Source organism: Sciurus carolinensis, chromosome 11, assembly GCF_902686445.1.
Source record: "Sciurus carolinensis chromosome 11, mSciCar1.2, whole genome shotgun sequence".
Lineage (NCBI taxonomy): Eukaryota > Metazoa > Chordata > Mammalia > Rodentia > Sciuridae > Sciurus > Sciurus carolinensis.
In genome coordinates, this window is record NC_062223.1 from 26,695,587 (window position 1) to 26,717,650 (window position 22,064).

The following is a 22,064-nucleotide window of genomic DNA, read 5'->3' on the forward strand; positions in this document are numbered from 1 at the left end:
AAGGAAGATGGCCCAAGACTCCCAGTTCATGCCTGAAAGCTCAGTTAGCACCAAATCCTTACATATCATTTTTCCTATGAATACATACACAAATTTAATGACTTTTACATTTTAACTAAGCTCTTGTCACACATTATAAAGGTGATAACCTTTATAGTTAAAGGTGAGGCAATAAAAATATAACCAATTTCCTTTTCACAAATTCATAAATAGGCCATTCAATTTTACCCTAGATCTGAGTAACCTCAGCTAATGGTTTGTTTCCTTTTTATTAAGTTGAGAACTTTCACATTTTCACAAAAAGGAATAACTTTACTACTTCTTTTGGCATATCCAAATTGTCAGGATCACTACTGTAGCATTGTCTGACCAGTATTAAATAAAACAGGTATTACTTGAACACAAGCATGTGATACTAAGCCAGTTGATCTGGTAACCAAGACATCCACTTATAGGGAGAGCACATTCACAGTATGGATTCCTGGAGGAGGGGCGATTCATACTCTGGACTGGACTGAGAGGGAGGACATGAGAATCCATCACACTGCTCAGTACAGTGTACAATTTATATTATGAATTGTTTATTTCTGGAATTTTCCTTTTAATATTTTTTAATTATAATTGACTATGAGTAACAGAAACCACAGAAAAGGGGACTTCCATAGAATTTATTAGTAAACCTACAGAAAATATTATCCTGAAGAGAATATGTCAAATTCCTCTTTAAAACAAACATGGAGACAACATGCCCATTCCTATCACCATTTTCTTTAACGTAATGAAGCCCTAAACCCACACAAAGGGTCACGAGAAACCTCATATATTAAAAAATAGAAATGACAGTATTTGAGAAGGGCATGATATTTTGTGTAGAAAACCTAAAGAACTTATAGATATTATTAGAAGCTGCAGAGCAGAATAGTGACTGACCATGAGGTTAATAAGTAGAAGTAAATTAAATTTTTTAACATTTCATGATATTTCTCCTTTACCTTGATAATTTTCATGTGTGTAATCTGCATTTTCAGAAATTAATATTTCTTTAGCTCCTTTTTCTTTAATATGTTTGTGGCATATTTTTCATATCTTTACTTTTACTCATGATACTCATGTATTGAACTTTTCACTAATGTATTTAGACCACCCACACTTAGAATAAATATTTATATATTTATGTTAAAATATGTCATCTTGATAATTGTTATTTGATATATTCTTGCTACTTGATTTAATCTGATGTCTCTGATATTAATAGAACACATTTTATAATCCCTTTTATCTTATCTAGTAGCTGTATTTTATAATTCTTTTTAAGACTTTTTAGTGAATTCCTTAGAATTTACAATATAATTTTAAATTCAGTGATTACAACTATCAGGTCAGGTGTCTGCTTCCCTCTTAGTTGACCAGCCTGATAATTGATGGTTGCCAGGTCTTTTTTCACTGTCCCTGTGTTGTGATATTCCATAGACTACAAGCAAACAATAAGATGTTACACTTCTAAATCAATTATATATAAGGAAAAAAATAAGTGTTAGATTGTTGGAATAATGGTTAGAAGTACCGCATGGTACAGGACTAGGAACAGAGATTACAAACTATGTCTGTAGTGTGGACTGTGTGCCCTTATCTCACTGTCTCTAATAAACGCTTCCCTGTTGCTTGAGACACTCCTTTGAAATTCTTCCTATGGGATCACAAGTACGGTTGATGTGAATTCCACAGGTTGATGTACCTCAGCAGATCTCCTTCTCTGCATACCAGGATATCACCCCAGAATTAGCTACAGAAATTACTATGTCGCTTTGGCTTAAAGGTTTAGTTTTATCTATGAATGATGATTCCATGTATTTAAGAACAATGCAGGTGTCTTTCATGAACACACTTTTTTTATCCTTTCAATTCATATGCTATCAATAATACTATATCGAAAGTTTGAGTTCAAGATGGAAAATCTAAAAACCCCAAAGGTCAACTTAAGTCAACTTGGTCATAGTAAGACAGGAATCAAGGGTGAAAGCTGAAGCTCCTAGCTATGTACTCTGAAAAACCACTGTTCTTCATTAGTCTGGGTGCCCCTGGAGAGAAAGACAGAAAAGCATGAATCCTTCTGATCCCAGATGTCCACACTTTGTGTAGATATCTTTGTTTCATCTCTTGTATTAATTTCCAAAGGCTTTATTTTTCAGAATTGTTTTTAAAACAAAGTCCTATGGGTGGCTTAATCCAAAACATATTTAAATAAAATTTTATTTTTCCCTAAACAATGAAATACAAATTTCCTTGTAACAAAAAATGTCATTTTCAAAATACCCACTTCATATATTTAGACTTGGTCAAATGTCTTGTGATGTCTTTCCAGAAGAGAAATTTACATTTGGTACTTTTTCTGTTTTAAAGGAAGTTGCCAAATAATAATTTGCCCAATTCTGCTCCTCTATAAGAACTTCAATTAATTACATTTTTCCTTTTGTTCTTCTGTGTACAGAAACTCTAGATTAGATTGTAATACTTGCTTTGCTTTTATACTCTAAAACTCCTATATTCGAATTACCATCTGCTCTTATCGTTTTGTAACCAAGTCTCTTCCTTATGCCAATTACTCTGTTTTCTTATATATGACTTTTAAAATTTTTTTCTTGTTTACTTATCAGAGACGCAAGTAGACATATACATGTCAAACTTTATTCTGCTTTCTCTAAAAAGATGTCTTCTTTTCATGATAATGAGATGATTGGTCATTGCTTAATATTGTCATGATTTGTCATCATGAAATTTTTATTATTATTTTTTATTTTAACAGACTGTATTTTGATTCCTTGTACACAAATGGGGTACATCTCTTCTTTTCTATGGTTGTGCACAAGGTAGATTCATACCTTAATCATACATGTACATAGGGTAATTAGGTCTGTCTCATTTCACCATTTTTCATACCCCCACACTCTCCTCCCTCCCATTTCCCACTATGTAATCTAAAATTCCTCCATTCTTCTTTCACACCCCATCCTCCAACCCCCATTTTATATCATCATCCACTTATCAGGGAAAATATTCAGCCTTTGATTTTTTGGAATTATCTTACTTTAATTAGCATGATATTCTCCAATTCCATCCATTTATCAGCAAATGCCATAATATTATTCTTCTTTTTGGCTGAATAATTTTCCATTGTGTATATATACCACGGTTTCTTTATCCATTCCTCTGTTGTAGGGCATCTAGGTTGGTTCCACAATATAGTTATTGTAAATTGAGTTGCTACAAACATTGATGTGCTGCTTTACTACAGTATGCTAATTATAATCCTTGGGGTATAAACTGAGGAGTGGGATTACTGGGTCAAAAGGTGGTCCATTGGCCTGGGGTGATAGCTCAGTTGGTAGAGTGCTTGCCTTGCAAGCAAGGGCCCTGGGTTCAATCCCCAGCACCACAACAAAAAAGGTGGATCATTCCAAGTTTTCTGAGCAATCTCCACACCGCTTTCCAGAGTGGCTACACCAATTTGCAACTCCACCAGCTATGTAAAACTGTGACTTTTCCCCCCATATCCACTCCAACATCTATTATTGTTTGGGTTCTTGATAATAGCCATTCTAATTGGAGTAAGTTGAAATTTTAGAGTTGTTTTAATTTGCCTTTCTCTAATTACTAGAGATGTTGAACACATATATTTATTAATCAACTGTATGTCTTCTTCTATAAAGTGTCTGTCCAGTTCCTTGGCCCATTTTTTGATTAGGTTCTTTGTATTTTGGGTGTAAAGTTTTGTAAGTTCTTTATAAATTTTGGAGATTAGTGCTCTATCTGAAGTGTGTGTGGAAAAGATTTTCTCCCACTTTGTAGGCTCTCTTTTCACATTGTTGATTGTATCCTTCGTTGAGAAAAAGCTTTTTAGTTTGAGTCCATCCCATTTATTGATTTTTGCTTTAATTTCTTGTATTTTGGGAATCTTGTTCAGGAAGTCTCATCCTAAGTCAACATGATGAAGATTTGGACCTACTTTGTCTTTTATTTGGTGCATGGTCTCTAGTATAATTCCAAGGTCCTTAATCCATTTTGAGTTGAGTTTTGTGCAGGGTGAGAGATAGAGTTTTAGTTTCATTTTATTGCATATGGATTTTCAGTTTGCCAGCACCATTTGTTGAACAGGCTATCTTTTTTCCATTGTACGTTGGCTTCTTTGTCTATTATGAGGTAACTGGATTTATGTGGGTTTGTCTCAGTGTATTCTATTCTGTACCATTGGTCTGCCTGTCTATTTTGATGCCAATACCATGCCATTTTTCTTACTATCACTCTGTAGTATAGTTTAAGTTCTCTTATTGTGATACCTCCTGCTTTACTCTTTCTACTCAGGATTGTTTTGGCTATTCGGTTTTCTTATTCTTCCAGATGAAGTTCATGATTGCTTTCTCTATTTCTATGAGAAATTTCATTAGGATTTTAACTAGAATTGCATTGAATCTGTATAGCATCTTTGGTAGAATGGTCATTTTGATAATATTAATTCTGCCTTCCAAGTACATGGGAGATTTTTCCATCAAATATGGTTTTCTTCAATTTCTTTCTTTAGCGTTCTGTAGTTTTTGTTGTAGAGATCATTCACTACTTCTGTTGGATGGATTCCTAAACATTTTATTTTTTTAGGCAATTATGAACAGAGTGGTTTTCCTAATATCTCTTTCAGTGGATTCATCACTTATGAATAGAAATGCAATTAAATTTATGTGTATTGATTTTATATCCTGCTACTTTGCTGAATTCATTTATTACTTTTAGAAGTTTTCTAGTGGAGTTTTCTGGATCATCTAAATATAGAATAATGTCATCAGCAAATAGTGACAGCTTGAGTTCTTTTCCTATTTTTATCCCTTTAATTTCTTTGGTCTGTCTAATTGCTCTGACTACTGTTTCAAGGACGATGTTGAATAGAAGTGGAGAAAGAGGGCATACCTCTCTTGTTCCATGATTTTGAATTCTGGTTTTAAAAAACAGTATTCTTTGCATGTCTGTGTCAGCTCCAAACTGAGTTTTTCTAGCATGTTTATCATACATTTAGAAAGCATCTTGGGTTCCCAACTCAATAAATAATATTTTTTTTTCAATTTTATGTTTCATTTCCTTTGCAGGTTTAAAAGTTCTTAAACCAATATGTAAAACAGTAATGAATTTGTTTTCAGTTTCCTGAGTGATTTTACACTATTTTCACAATTTCGCATTGTTTCCCCATTGGACATTTAGGGCAGTTAACATTTAAGAATTTCTTTAAATAGATCCTATTTTACCAACTTCTGACTACACACAATTCAAATTCTACTTTGGTCCTTAGGAGAACATCCTATCATAAATTAAAACTTGATGTTTAACTTATGCATTTTAACTTCACCACTGCACGAAGATATTTCACTATGTGTTCTGGTACTAAAAATCTGAATTTTAAGTTAAGAATTTTCTTTTTTGCTGTTGGTAATTCACTGTTCAAATAGCAGTGTCATAATTGCTGTGGGCCAGATTACTTTTATAATATAGTCCTTTATCACAGTATTATGTAAAATTGATTAAATTTCCAATGCATTTTGTACAATAGAATTATCATTTCATATATCAGTTGCTTCAAAACTTCTAAATAACTGTTTTCTCACTGATAAAGTTTTACTGGTGACATAATTAATCTGTGAGACATTTTCATTTTCTAACTCTGAATCAATCTCTTTGATTCCACATAATGCCTCTTTATTTATTTATTTATTTTTTCATTAGTTATGTTGATTGACACCAGACTTTTCTCATGGCATTTTTCATTTCAGTATTTCTCAAAGTGTAGATTAAGGGATTGAACATAGGAGCAATGATAGTGTAAAATAGTGCAAACACTTTATCTTCAGGAAAATTGGTTGGAGGTCTAAGGTAAGAAAAGATTGCAGGTCCAAAAAATATAACTATCACAGTGATATGAGACCCACATGTAGAGAGGGCTTTACGTCTTCCCTCACTAGAGTGATTTCTTAATGTGAATAATATCACAACATAAGAAATAAATAACACCACAAATGTCATTAAGGTAACTACTCCTGAATTAGCAAGCACAAGGACACCCGTGATATAGGTGTCGGTACAGGCAACTTTCAGCAAAGGAAAAATATCACAAAAGTAATGATCGATTTCATTAGGCCCACAGAAGGGCAATAGGATTGCAATGGAAACCTGAGGAAAGGAGTGGGCAGCCCCACCAGCCCAAGCAGCTAAAACCAGGAAATTGCATTTCGTTCTGTTCATGATGATGATGTAGTGGAGAGGTTTGCAGATGGCTACGTAACGATCAAAGGCCATGACTGTGAGGATTAGGACTTCTGTCATTCCAAAGAAGTGCATGGCAAAGACCTGTAACATGCAGTGGCCATAGGAAATGGTTTTCCTTTTCACTAGTAGGTCACTGATAAATTTGGGAGTCACACAGGAGGTAAAGCAGATATCCACAAAAGGCAGGTGGCTGAGGAAATAGTACATTGGGTGGTGAAAAAGAGGGCTGCATTTAATGGAAATGAGGATCAGAAGGTTTCCCACCAAAAGGGCAACATAACAGGTTAAGAAGAGAAAAAAGCAAAATATTTGTATGTCTTGATCATAAGAAAATCCCAACAGAATGAATTGAGATATATTTCTCTGGGTCTCCATATATTTCAGTTAGGTATAGATTATAAGCACATAAGTGAAATATCTGAAAACAAAAGAAATAAAATAATTATGAGAATCATATCGATAAGATAAAATTTATAAAAATAAACAATAACATTAATTATTCCTGACATATATAATTAAAATTTCAGAATTATGTCTCTTATTTAGAAGCCTATTGTGTAAAAGCATTGCATAAGAATAATGAAATTTTTAGCTTTGCAAATAATGATTAAGGAAATCTTTCATGGTGCACTCCCTTAATTCCAGTGGATTGGGAGGCTGAGGAAAGAGGATCACAAGTTCAAAGCCAGTCTTAGAAACTTAGTGAGGCACTGAGCAACTTAATGAGACCCTCTTTCTAAATAAAAAATAAAATAAAATAAAATAATGGGCTGGGATGTGGTTGAGTGCTGATGGTTCAATCCCTGGTACCAGATAAAAGAATATTTTAAATGCACCCTGAACAGTGTCACACACCTGCAATCCCAGCAGCTTAGTGGCTGAAGGAAGGAGAATCACAAGTTCAAGCCCAGCCTCAGTAACTTAGTGAGCCACTGTCTTAAATTTAAAAAAACATAAAATGGTCTAAGGATATGGCTCAGAGGTAGAGTGCACCTGGGTAACAAAAATCAATCAATCAACCAATTGATCTTTGATCACAAAGAAAAAAATTACTATGATTTTATTGTATAAATATCAAGTGTAAGTTTTAGCACATTTTAATATATGTTCCTTATCTATTGGTTCAACTCTCTTCTGTTTGGATGATTTGAAGTTATTTATTCAATTTTCTGTGAATTTATCCACAGAAAATCAGATTCATTTAATAAATCAGCTTGAATTGTTTAATATGTGGTAAGGGTAATCTTCCCTGTCTTGGAATAAACACTACAATTTGGGCATTTAAAACTAATGTTGTATCTGATATATTAAAAAGCAAAGAATAGTTGAAAGCTACATACCAAAACACAGACTGTAAGTTGCCTGAGAATGTGGAAAATAATAAGTAATTCTTTCATTTTTTCTACCATGTAATGTTTTTTTTGCATAATTAAAATATAATTGAAATTTGTTATCACAAAAAGTAAAGAATATATAAAGTAGAATGCTCAAGCACATATTGATTGTTCATATTTTGTGACTGTTCCTAGGAATTTCATGCGTTTCACATTCAATGTAGAAAACAAAGTTCAATACAAGACGATTTGGGATGTAGCTCTCAGAGAGACTGCTGTCAACAATCAGTGAAGTTTTCCCTTTTTTATTTGTTACATTAAATGAGTGGTTACAAATTCACAGTTTTGCATCTTTTGCGTGCTGTTGAGTCATTATTTATGAGAGAATGCACTCTCAGGAGTTATTTCATCCCAGATGCAGAATTAATTCCCCGTCAATGGGAAAGCATACTCTAGAGAACATTAACTACCTAAGTTGCTTCTGATGTGGCCACTGTTTCTAAGTCCTTCAAATAACTATTTAAAAACGCAGAATGCTTTTGTAGCAAAGTTATCTAGAAGGGATCATCAGCTAGTTATTCAAAAATTTAAAATCTGTCTTTATGAATATTTTTGATGATAACTAGATCATTGGTATGGCATTAAAAATGAACAAACTGTGAAAAAATAATTAAATTTAATATTCAACTCTAATTTCATCAAGGAGAAAAATTCCAGCATGCTAATATTCTGACTCATAGATTGCTGAAAACTTCTTAATCTATATTTGTTTTACTGTTTTTGTTTCGTAAAGCACAAATTCTTATCCAGCTCATAGTGTTCAAAAATGAACAATGCATAAGCAAAGTTTCTTTAGTGCTTCAATGGCCAATATTCTCCTTACTTCATTACAAACTATGTTGAGTCTCTGTTTAGGAGACTTAATTAGGTCATAATTCTCCTTTGCAGATTTACTTATCTATGACAAATTGCTTTAAAGATCATTGTTACACATGTAGGTATTGAACTACCTAAACCGATGTATCTCAATATATCCAAACCCCTGGTTTTCAATAAATAGACTAGATCAAGAGGATATAAGTAATTTCTGAGGACCACTAAATAATACAGATTGATGTGGGTTATCATGTTCAACAACCGTGAGAGAAAGTAGTTTGGATGCTCATCTCTGTAGAAAATGATATGCCAGGTAGTAGATTAGCGAAACACCCCACATGGCTTTCTGAATATTTATGTCAACACTTCTTGCAGTTATATAAACATGTGGTTCATCATTTTTATTCAAAATCAGCTTGAAATAACTTTCCTTCGGTTTTAGCAATTAGTGTATCCCTTAAGTCAGGGATCTGTCTTCTTTCTGAACCATTATAGGTTTTCAATCCATAGCAACTCTTAAAAGCCTATTCTCTATTATGAGGGATCACTATTTTAATCAGCCCTGTCAGCAGACTTAACAGATACATGTGAATTCAGTCAGGTGAGGAGAATTATTACTACTAACACAGGTAAGTGTCTTGTCCATGTTTTCCAAGTTCTCTCAATAATAGTGAAAAGAAGAAAAGTTTTGCATTCACTCTAAAAATGGCTGAAATACTGGCAACAACAAAAAAAGAGGCAAAAACAATGCATATCAAACTAAGTGGATGGTGAGCTGTTTTGATTCAATTTGCTTTTCTTTAGCAGTAATTCTCAGACTATTATTAATTTTTTTAATTATACATTTTCAGTTTGGCAAATTATACATATTTAGAGTATAACTTATTATATTCAGAATCCCACTCTAATGGTTGTACATGATTCACTGTTATCTCAGACATTTTTAAGATTCAGATGTTTGATATTAAGTTAAAAGTGCTGTATTTGCTTTTTTCTCTTTGTATGTAGTTATTTAAAATTGACTTAGAAGCTCAAATCTGAGCAATCTTGCCAAAATTCTGAGAGAATTTGATCACCCAGTATAAACATAGAAACTATTCAAACAGTATTCTCAACAATTTTATTAAAGGTTTTTTCTATATAGTAATAAAATTTTGTAAGGAACCATATAAGCAGAGTTAATTTTCATTTTTTCCATATAATTTGGTAACCCTACTATGTCATAAAGCCTCATATTCTAGATCTATAAAATTATGAAATTATTACATAATTAAGAAATATATTTAGGAATTCAAGAAATAATTAAAACCATAATGACATGCATGTTTATAACCACACATATTAATTTCCATTTTTATATTTTCAAGTGATCAGTTATTAAAATTATCATGTACACATACATGTACAACCAAATCCATTTTAGGAACAACAAAGGAACTGGGGATGTATATACATAGCTTAATGGTAGAACACTTGTCTAGCATGTACAAAGCCCTGAGTCCCCTCCCCAGTTCTGGGGAAAAGAAAAAGCAGAACAGTAAAGAAAAATATCTAAAAATAAATTTAATTAGAGTGATCAGAATTAATATCAATTTTGGCAATTCATTATTTCAAAGGATTAAAATTACTCTGAGAATTTGGTTATCATAAAATATTTCTTCATGTCATTAGCTTGAGTTTTTTCTTATATTGTTTCTTTGGCAGTGTTGCACAAAAAACTCTGCATTAACTTTTGATTGTGCCTAAGACATTTCTTAGAACTTAAGACATTTCTTTTGAGTTTCTACCATGAGTTCCAATTTTCTTCCAGTGTTATCACCATTTGGTATGCTAGATAATAACTTACCTTGGTGGAATCAGATAAATTTAGTTCATTTCAGGAAGACAAGTGTCTTGAAAATAAGGAAATTATTCATCACTGAAGATGTTCCCACATTTCCTGGGTTGTTCTTTGATAAGAATATGGAAGAAGATATATAAGCACCAGAATGGGACTTAAGAAGTTCATTGCAACTTTAAGATTTCACTAGGCTGATATGACCTTTTCTCATTCTCACCTGGAAATCTGCTTATGAATAATGCTCAATTAACAATAAAATTTATCAGAGCATTTTAAATTAAATTTTCTCATTCAATAATAAAAGTTATAGTCTTAAGAATGAAATTAAATGAAATGAATTAGTCTATCTCCAAAAGCAGTTGCATAATCTGTAGACAATCAGGTCTAAGAAATGGTCACATCAGTTTTCAGTTTCAATAGTAAGATACTATTAGACTGAGATATTTAGTCTAATTCTTCCTTGTATGTAAATCTGAAATAAAATGCTAAGATTTGCCAACCAGCAATTCAAACATGCATGCCAATTTTCTAAAATTAGTTTGGAATCTTGTCATGCTTAGAAATTTTGAAGTGTGCATGGTAATTGGAAATTACATATTGCTTAATCATCTTGCAGGCAAGAAATGTATCCTCAGTCAAAAAGCAAAATATTTTGAATACAACCAAAGAAAATGACATTTTAAGTCCTAGGAGCAATTTATTTTATGAATTTTCTTGAAGAAAATGTGGTTCAAAAGCATAATATAAACTTATGTGACAAGAATTAATATATCTTTGAAAACTCTCAATTCTCAAAGGATTTCTGAAAAGGTCTTTGCCATGTGATACCGTCCAATGTGAAGTCCCTGGTGCCTCTGAGTTTTTTCTGCCTTTAATCACTTAATATAGCATGAAGTAATACTGATTAGCAAGACAGGCATTTACAACCCAAATATAGGTAATATAGGTAATTTTCAAGGGAAACCTTCATACCTAGAGTAGATGGGTGATAAAAGTGGTGGCTAGTGAGATCAGAACTGCCATCAGGTGGTCAACAGAACCTAAAGTTGATGGAATATGTGGTTGGGGAGTGGAAGAGGAAAAGACAAAACAAAAATAGCATTCTACATATGAAGGTAGAAATGATATAAAATTGAGAACATAATGAAAATATCAGAAGAAATCAACACTCAATATACAGATAACTGTGAATTTTGTCTCCTATGTCACTTCATACACACAGTTTATACAGGATCAACCCAAAACGTGCTCACTGAAGTTCAGTTCACCAATTCCCCTCCATCATATGCAAATCCATATATTATTCATCTCTTTCACATATGTAAAATTTCAGGGAGTCTATGTTTATATTTTGTCTAGTATAAAATCTTACCTATTATAGAATAATTATAACACTTTATTGAGAAATACTGCATGTTTTAAGTCTATCATAACATCTAGTGCACACAATAATGTATATTTTGGCATAATTGCTATCAAATCTACTGTGCAGATACAAACACAAGTTTCTGGAGTTTGAGTGACAGCTCAAATGGCTAACACACAGGAAAAGCACAAATCTGTGTGTTCTGGGGGTGAAAGACACAGGTATTTCTAAGTTGATTACTATACCCACGGTTTTTAAATTAAGTAACATGAGGAAATTGTAGATTCAAGCACTTCAGGATGAATAATGTGAGAAGACTGTGTTACCGGTTGTCATTTCAACAGAATGCCTGACACTGAGCAAGCGTCCATGAAGCTATATTAGTCATACAAAGAAGGTAATAGCTGTGCATATCTCTTCCCATCACACACACACACACACACACACACACACAACACACACAGGATGCTCCTTAGGGTTAATGTGCATTTTCCAGAATTTTCTGAGCTATAAGCATATTTGCATACTTTATATTCTTTGTTTTCCCAATGGACTTGCTTTATATTTCAACCAACTTGTATAATCTGAGGCTTGGTCATATCTTTGAGAATATCAGTGCACTTTCCTTTTCACATCTGATGTTTATTCCACTGTATAAAAATGCTATAATTTGCTTGCCATTTCCCCAGTGTTAGATTTTTTAAATTGTATATTTTGGCTCCCATTTATTAGTTGCTATAACAATTTGTGTACCAATATTTTCCAGAAAAAATGAATCTTTTTCTTGAGTAAATATGAAGAAGAAAACTGGTTGGTCTTATTGGAAGTGTACGCTCAATATGTTAATCAAGTCCCCAAATTGTTCTCCAGAATAGTTCTACCATTTTAAGTCTCCATTTCATGGGGTTGTTCATTCTGATCTCCCCACATTCTTGCAACCTCTCATAATGTTCAGTTTTACTTTCAGGCACTCTACTGAGTAGGTAATAAGATCATAGTGCTTTAATTTGCATTAAAGCTTAATGGTGCTTTTGATCTTTTTGTGTACTTACTCTCAAAATATATTTTATTGGTAAATTAAGTGTTCAAAATATTGGCTCCTTTTTGTTGGATCTTCATTTTCTTGATGGGTTTTGTGATATGTCCATGTAAATTGAATAGTTGTTTAGCAGTTATGTAATTTTAAAATAGAGTTATTCAATATATAATTCATTTTTATTCTATTAACAATCTCATTCTTACAGCAAAAATTTTAATTTTGATGAAATCTCTGTAGTCATTTTTTCCCTTTTTGAGGATACTTTTGGTATACTACTTAAGAAGTCTTTGACTAATTTAAATTCATGAAGGTATTCTCTTATGCTTCATTCTAGAGACTTTAGATATTTGTATTTTACATATGTATCTGGATTCATTTTATTATTTTCATACAAAACAGGAGAAATAGGTAAATGGTCTTTTTAGCCACATAAAAAAGCTCAGTTACTCCATCAACATTGTTTGAACAGATGATCTTGTCTCACCTGAATTGCCTAAAGAACTTTGTTGAGAATTCTTGGAACATAGATGTATCAATCTGATTTTGAAATATCTTACCTCTTGCATTGATCTACCACCCCGCATTTATGATGATACCATATTGCTTTGAGTCCTGTAGCTCTATAGTATATTTATAGTCCTGTAGCTTTGTAGTATATATATAGTAAATCAGGTAGTCTAAGTTCTCAAATATAACTCTTCCTGAAGTTTTTGAGATAATTTGTATTTTTAAATATTTTTTAATTTGTTATAAATAGTTGTACATGACACTAGAGTGCATTTACACATTTTGACAAATCATACATAAATAGAGTGTAATTTCACATTTTTCTGATAGTGCATGTTGTAGGATCACATCAATCATGCAGTCATACACGTACATGAAGTAATAATGTCTGTTTCCCTCTACTGTCCTTCCTAGCCCCATACCTCTTTCCCTCCCTTCACTCTTCTCTACCTAATAAAAGTAATTGTATTCCTCCCTAGTGCTACCCCCTCATTATGAATTAGCATCTGCATATCAGAGAAAACATTCGGCTTTTGATTTTTTGGGTTTGGTTTATTTAGATAATATATACTTTAAGCATTTCAATACAATGTTAGAATAATATTTTTATTTGAACCCATGATCTTATGCATGGCAGCTATGCGCTCTACCAGTGATTCACTTCTCCAACTCAAACAAGTCTTATTTTATTCAGAAATTTAAAAAGACAAGACATTTGATCATTAAAAAGAATATTTTAATTCTATAGGCATCTACGAACATCCAGATGTATGAGTTCTACAGTAAAGTGTAAAAGTATAACTTTAATTTTGATGGTAATGGACAAAATTAATTTATGCATACTCTGGGTCAACTTTCAACAGTAGAATTTGCATTCTGTTTCCAATTTCATGACACCAAGTAATAAGTGAAGTTTCCACAATATCTCTGCACTTATTTTTTTGACAAGTATGTCCATACTTCCCATACTTTTGCTAGTAGGTAGACATCCTGCCTTCCAAACACAATACCATTTCAACTCTATATTTTATTATAATCTTATACCATTTGTTTAAAATGCAAAGTACATTACATGCTTACCCAACCTATATCAACATCACATTTTCATTACAATACAAAGGGGACATTTTTGATGTTTCTGTCATTAATAAAAGTTTGTGACTTTTAAAATAATCTCATTAAAATGATTTTAGAAATTATTTCTAAATAACCATTTCTTCCCATTTCTATATAAACATTACTATAAATATAAACAATGTATCATTTAGAACTTATTACATAATTTTTGCTTTTGAAATTTCTGAAATGAATATGAAATATCTTTAACAAACAGAAAATGTACTTTATAAATCTTTTTGATGTGAAACACAAAAAGCAAGGTCAATAAACTTTAGGACAGATGCAACAGGGATGAGGGCAGTTGTGAGTAGTTGGAGATTCACTCCTGGACCAAAGACAAGAAAGCTGAACTGCAGGTATCAACCTGTGGAAAGGTACTGAGAAACGGATGTGTGTCTCAGATGACATACCTCCCAGTCAAAAACGGTTTCTGGCACCAAACTTTCCTCAGGGCCTTCTTCATCTCCATGTTTCTGAGTGTGTAGATCAGAGGGTTGAACATGGGAGCAATGATGGTGTAGAAAAGAGCAAACACTTTGTCCACTGGAAAAGTGTTGGCGGGTCTAATGTAAATGAAGAGAACAGGCACGAAGAACAAAACCACAACAGTTAGGTGGGAACTGCAAGTGGAAAGAGCTTTGCTGCGGCTCTCTGTGGGGTAAGCCCTGATGGTGCATAATATCAAAAAGTAAGACAGCATCAGAACCACAAAGGTCACCAACCCCATCATGCCTGAATTGGCAACCACCAGGATTCCAACTGTGTGTGTGTCAGTGCAGGCCAGTTTCAGCAAAGGGTACACATCGCAGAAATAGTGGTCTATTTTATTGGGGCCACAGAAGGGTAGGTTGAAGATGAGGAAGCCCTGAACCAAGGAATGCAGAAGTCCCCCAGCACAGCAAGCAGTGACCAGAGTGTTACATCTCTGCCTGCTCATGAGGCTGGTGTAGTGCAGGGGCTTGCAGATGGCCACATAGCGGTCATAGGCCATCGCCGTGAGAATTAAGATCTCGATGCCACCAAAAATGTGCATGGTAAAAAGCTGTGCCATGCAGTTATTATAGGAAATCATGTTCCTTTCTGCCAGCAAGTCTGTGATTAGCTTGGGTGTCACTGTAGAGGTATAGCACAGGTCTGAGAGAGCAAGATAATTAAGGAAGAAATACATGGGTTGGTCCATTAGCTGACTGCGTGTGATAGAAATCATTATTAGTGTGTTTCCCATCCAAATAACTATGTAACAAAATAAGAACAATAGAAAACACAGGTTTTTAATTTTCTTGTTCTGGGATAGTCCCAACAGTACAAATTCTGTGATGTTATGGGTATTTTCCATGATCCAGTGAAGTTCAGGCACAATAGATTTGGCTGAAAAAAATGACAAATCATCATGAGAAATACTGATTTACCTCAGTATGAACTTTAGTATTATAGAATGACTTCATTTATTTAAGCATATCCCTTATATTATTAAGTATTTAGTTCATATGGCTAGGCAAGCTATGTAACTTACCATCCTATTGAGGTTGTATTTTATACTGAAAGGAAATAATTTTAATGTTTGGTTTTGCTTAAGGCATAAACAAAACTGTGCAGTCACCCTCTGCATGTTATGGGAAGGTTAGCTTCATGAGGAAGCAAGTCCTGTCCTGGAGTGACATGCCTGCTCACAGTTTCAGAACAGTGCAGCCCATGAGGGGCATCCTGCAAGCCAAGGTGGAATCCCATCTTTATTTAAGCTTTTCATTTTTTGTTGTAAAATTTTATTCTTTAAATATTAGATATTATATTTTGCTTATTAAATGGTCTAATACCAAGGTGAATATTGCATTTGCTTCTACTAAGTCCTGACCTTGGACTAGATAACATTTATATTTATCAACAGTGTGGTAAGGAAGAAAGAGAATATAGTACTCTTTGAAGTCCAAGGGGAAATAATACTTCTTTTGGCTTATACAGATTTAAAAAATAGTACTCATTAAATACCTAGAGTTGAAAAATGTATATTTCCTGCTACAGGCAGGAACAACAATAATAAAAAGTTATAAATGGCACAGCATACAGAGGACTTCAATAATTACTTAAAGTATATAAGTGATTACATGACTTAACCAATTATTTTAGTTTTATTTTATAAAAAAAACTAAATTATTGATTTTAGAAATAATGAATTTGTAAATACTACATCCCAAGGATCATTTTTTAGAATATCACATTTACTTTTAGAATTTTATAATCAGAAAAAAATCATTTTAAAAATAGCCACTGTTCAGATTATTTATATATTCATTTCTCATTAATTTGGCAATATGCTTTTATAGTATTCAGTATACCTTGGATCTTATCCATGGGTTTATGATAACTTTAAAATTTTGTTTACATAGCTTTGAAGCAAAACATAATTTATATATTGATGAAAATAATAAAATCCGTACTAGGAAAATTTTCATTACTTAATAGGCAGGATGATTTGAAACCCCACCTCTTTCTCTCTCTCTCTGATCTTAACTGGATTCTACACCTACACAATGGATAAATAATTAAATCTCACTGTTTTCCCTGTTTCTCTTATATTAATATTCTTTGAAAACAAACTTTGCAATATTAATTTATATGCCTTGGTGTCCAGTTCTTTTCTAGACCCTAAACCGTACTATTTCTTAAAAGATAAGGATTGTGTCATTTTTCTGGAACTCCATAAGGTCTGTTCATGGTTGATTACTTGAGTCTCAGAATATGACCGAAGGATGCATCAGGTCACAGGCTGCTTTTCCATGCCTTCTTTTCATAAATAAGTGATTTAAGTCACCTGTTAGGGTTGGGCTTCAGAATGCCCCACTCTCAGACCTTTCTCTTCCTATTAATAAGACATTATAGCACAGCTTCCAGGGCATGCCTTCTCGATTGTCACAGAGACATTCATCTCTATCACAATAGCCCTCTCCCCACTTTTGATTCAACCAACATACCATGCTTTTGAAACTATAAGTATTTGGTACCTTTCTTTATAATCATGCTCAAAAGACATCACTTTCCCCTCTACCTCCAGGAAGTTTTACGGGCTCTTCAAACTATGCAGATTTTTATCCACTTAATCCTCCCTAAAATACTCCCATCAATCTCATTATGAACATTTAATTTTGAGCAGCAAGTTGCTAGTTCTTATTTACTTATTTCAAGGTTGTTCTTCACACAGGTAACCACAGTGCCCCTAATGTGTGTCCTTGATGACTTGGAATCTGAATCAGTGTCTGTCATTCTGTGAATTTTGAACTCAGAGGAGAGACCAGGTGAGAGATTTTGCCATCAGATCTGGATCAAGAACTTGCCTGACACTCAGCTACTCCTTTTTGACATGAACATTTCTACTATCAATCTTCAGTGATTGCACAGACTGGATTAACTGGAGTTCACTGGGTTATGATGCTAATTATTTTTGCTTTCATTTTACTTTTCATATTACTATGCATTGAATAGACAACCAATATATAAGGGAAAGAGGAATAAACAAAAATACACTGAACAATGAAAAGAAAGATGAAAATGATTATCATTCATATCAAATGGATTATTATTAAGATCTTGCACAGATCTAGAAAAGAAAAAATGACAATACTTACCCTTTAGTTGGTATTCACCATGTCCAAGATGTAGTTTAAAGTATTTCATTCATATTAGGTCAATGATCCAAAAAAATACCCAGTGTTCTTTTTATTATCTCTATTTTGCAAGAAAGGAAAGCAAGTATTATTTTTACCTTGAGTAAATGCTCACTAATACTAAGGATTATTTTTGACATATTTTAATTTTTCTTGCTGTCTTGATACTAATAAGGTGGTTGATAGGTCCAAACTATTTTTAGAATTATTGTAGTGTCCATTTCTATTAGTTCTTTCTTTCAATGAAGTTTTCTTACTCAAAAAGTCAAGGTCAAACTGATATTTCCCCCCAAGCACAGAAGTTTTATATAAAGTACAAAACCTCAATTGAACTAATTATATTTCTTTTCTCACTTACTTTTTACCTTATGATCATTAGTACACATCTCATTTTCTCCACATCGATGTCTCTGATATTATAGTATTCTGAAACATAATATTTTACACACTACACTGACAGTATATACATCACAACTAATAAAGCCATCAGAAAAACAAAACTGAATTTTCACTCTTATATTCTCTCCATTTTTTTTCAACTGAATTTCTTTTTTCTGTATGTGTTTTCTTCATTAAGTTCAAGTTACTTAGTTTATCTGTCAACGTCTTTTTCTTCTCTTTAAGAAATCTTATATGAGACACTGAATACTATTGTTATTCCCTTCATGTTCTAAAATCCTAAGAAAAAAGGACTGTGAAATTTGCACATGTGCTGAGGAAATATGACAACATTCAATGCATTTGCCTTAAATATTGGATAGTATATAAAATATTTGTAAATGATTAAAAAGGAAATTCACACATAGCATACCTATAAGTTAAAATGTAAGCTATACCTTATATGTGTATGGACTTCCAATTTTCTCTCTCCATAGTAGCATTTATCTCCTATCAGCTGATTGAAATTTTACTTACCAGATGATCAATTAGCCCACATGAGGAGTCCTAGTTGTAGGACTTCCCAGTTTTTCTTCAAGAGGGAAAATATTCTCTATGACTTTCTAAATAAAAGGAAACAAAAACATCCTTGGCATTTATATTTTAAAAGTTCTGTGTTTTCTATCATAAAGTTGTGTATCCATTATGATTTCAGAAGTGCAAATGCACATATAAATTTCTGTTTAATTTCCAAGTGTCATTTAAAGTAGATTACCAGGGCCAGAATAACCACAAACCTCTCTTATTTTTCTAATGTATGACACATCTCCCAGAAGAAAAGTTGGGCAATATGCAGCTAAAAATAATTTAAATTCTCTCAGGTCCTTAAAAATAGTTCTGCCATGGTTATTAATCCTTTGTGCTCCAAGGAGTCTGAGTACAATTCAAGGGTCCACTTTCATTCAATGTTAAGCCCTAAAGTTTGAGTTCAATGTGGAAAAAAAATTTGAGAAAAGAGTAGGAAACTAAGGTCTGAGCAGAAGAATTAAAAAGTACCAGATAAGCCTACAGCCAAGGGAATAAGAAGCAAGTTTTGCAACCCTGTTTGCAGGGGTGTCCGGAATTCCATCCAGTGCTTGACAAAGATCCTCTGGAGGATGATTGCAAAGGCTCATCCTAAAAGGAATTGCCGGATGTTTTGCTCCGAAGCATGGTGTTTTCTCTGATAATATATTACTCATTTCAGTCTGAATGGATTGCTTAAGGGGATGAAGGGAAGACAACAAAAATTCCAGAAAATATTACCTACAATCTGAAAAACAATGGGTCTTTACCACTAACAAAATTAAAAATAATTTTGCAACCGTACAATGAGTCCCTGAAAACCTCTGGAGAAAATAGTTGTAGATCTGCCTTTGTCTCCAACAGGCTGTTTAAATTTTAACGATGGTTTTGTTCATGTGTGGTGGTGAGGTAAGAGAATAAGGTTTCATAACATTCCTTCCTTCCTACAAAGAATATGTCACCCCTATAATAAACGTTGGTACACAATTACAATTGGGACCGCTGCCCTCCTGTACCCCTTAACTCAGCAATTCAGATATTAACCAGATGGACCTAGTAGAGATGGTCACATGAGATTACTTGTCTATTGTTTTAACCACGAGAATAATAAGAATAGTCTTAGGTCACATAGAGTTTAGATATTAAGGAAATAAATATTGTATTAGTTCACCGAGGTAGTTAGATATTCTTAAAACAATTGTGAATAGGTAAGAATAATCTGTAAGGTTACTGTTTTCTCATAATTTTCTGTTCCTTGTTAAAAACAATTTCTGCCTGCGCTTTGAAAACTTCTTTAATATTAACCACAAGATTGTCATTACAGCCTGAAGAAAAATGTATATAAACCCAGCCTTCCCCAGAATAAAGTGGGATTGATTGCACCAGAACTAGAGTCTGTGTCTTTCATTCTCCATCCATCGCTGATGCTGTCTCCCCGTGCCCGTTTACTGGTGTGGAACCCATGGACTCCTGCTAGGGCTGGACCCCGGCACCTGTTTATCCCAGAAAAAAAAAAAAAAAAAGTTGTTTTGAAACAGGCCAGAGATGCCCACCCAGAAGACCCTTACCATAATTCAGCAGACACCCCACCATATTTGTGGCATGTAAGTTCCTCTTAACCTGTCAGAAAGCTTTTTATCAGCGCAAACTTCTGCAAAAGGACATTGTGGTTGATAGTTTCCTCTTTTTTGTAAATGCCAGGTTTGCAGAAAAAGAACTTGTTAAACATCCGTCTAGAAGAGGGAATGAAAAGCACTTGTCATGTGAACCTCCTAGTCCCCTCACCCACCTCACACACATTGGGTATAAAGATCACATAAATTCTATACTCATGGTCCAGGGGAGAATTTTATTAGGTGACAGTCCCTCTGGACCCTGCAGTCAATAAACTTGCGTCCTGAAAATTCCTCAGGTGTCCAGCCTCTTCTGTCCCACTTCAGTTTAAAATGTGTTGCTTATTTCTAAACTGTTATCTCAAATCTCAATGAACACAGCTCTTCCTTCATTCTCTCAGTGCCAAAAAATTTTCAGATTTAACCCTCTGTCTTAACATCCTAGTGTTAAAAGTAATCATGGAAACTGTGGATGTGGGAGCTAGCCCAGCATTAGGGTCTCTGGAGATGGGGAAGGGCCCTGGGTCCAGCTAGAGCCTGGGGTCCTATGGGCTAGACTGTAGGGCGAAGTTTCATATATACCTAGATATGAATGTACACACACACACACACACACACACACACACACATGACCTGAAACAACATATTGTCTGATTTGCCGATTTAGGAATGATGACTTCACCTCAAAATTTTATTTTTTGAGATCCAAAATAGAATTAGTGATTCTATCCATTCATTTTTTTACTTAATGGTTTATTTTATAAAAAAAAATTAAATTTACATGTTCCTCTATATTTCAATGATCCATAATTTATTTTTCAACTAATCCACACCAGTCATCCAAACATTGTTAGAAGTTGATCTTGGTCGAAATATGTAAGAATATCACTGATGAACACAAAGAATATTTGAGTAATTGAGTCACAGGAAATGTATGTATGCTACTGAATATTTAATCCTTATCCATTAGGTTGTGAAAATTGATATTCACAAGTAATGTATGAGTGTTACCATACATTGAGGGCAAGAGAGTTTACTATTCTTGCTAGAACATGACCATTCATAATTTGAAAGTTCTGAAACTGGGGAAGCTGAAATTTTATTTCACTGTGGTTTTAATGTGCACTTTACATTGGACTAGTTGTGCCTGTCTGTGATAATATGACACATTATAAATTCATATGGATGTATTCAATGATGTTATCTTCAAAGGTCAATATTATATAAATGATTCAAAGATAGCATCTGTGTATCAACTGTTTTTTCCTCACAGCAGACTGAGACTGACTAGTTTAAAAATTCATTATCACTAAACTCAACTCTTTATACTTTCCATTATTTTAAATATAACCCTAAATATTTTATAAGATCTCTGGATCTTATAATATAAGATCTCTGGATGATCTTAAGTCATTCGGAGATTCCCTGCTTTGCATAATTCATGAAATTGTACCTAACATGTTCCA

The 22,064-nt window shown here is 33.4% G+C and overlaps 2 protein-coding genes and 1 non-coding gene across 3 annotated transcripts; 1 reads left to right on the forward strand and 2 right to left on the reverse strand.

Moving 5' to 3' along the window:
• Positions 1–3,363: 3,363 nt before the first annotated feature.
• Trnaa-ugc (transfer RNA alanine (anticodon UGC)) lies at positions 3,364–3,436 on the forward strand. Its single transcript has one exon. It is a non-coding gene; the product is annotated as a tRNA-Ala (tRNA).
• A 2,327-nt stretch (positions 3,437–5,763) lies between these two features.
• On the reverse strand, positions 5,764–6,678 carry LOC124960069 (olfactory receptor 4P4-like). The gene has a single exon (XM_047518602.1). The coding sequence runs from the start codon at positions 6,676–6,678 to the stop codon at positions 5,764–5,766; it is 915 nt and encodes a 304-aa protein (XP_047374558.1).
• Positions 6,679–14,781: 8,103 nt separating this feature from the next.
• On the reverse strand, positions 14,782–15,720 carry LOC124959306 (olfactory receptor 4P4-like). Its single transcript, XM_047517844.1, has one exon. The coding sequence runs from the start codon at positions 15,718–15,720 to the stop codon at positions 14,782–14,784; it is 939 nt and encodes a 312-aa protein (XP_047373800.1).
• Between the last annotated feature and the right edge of the window lie 6,344 nt (positions 15,721–22,064).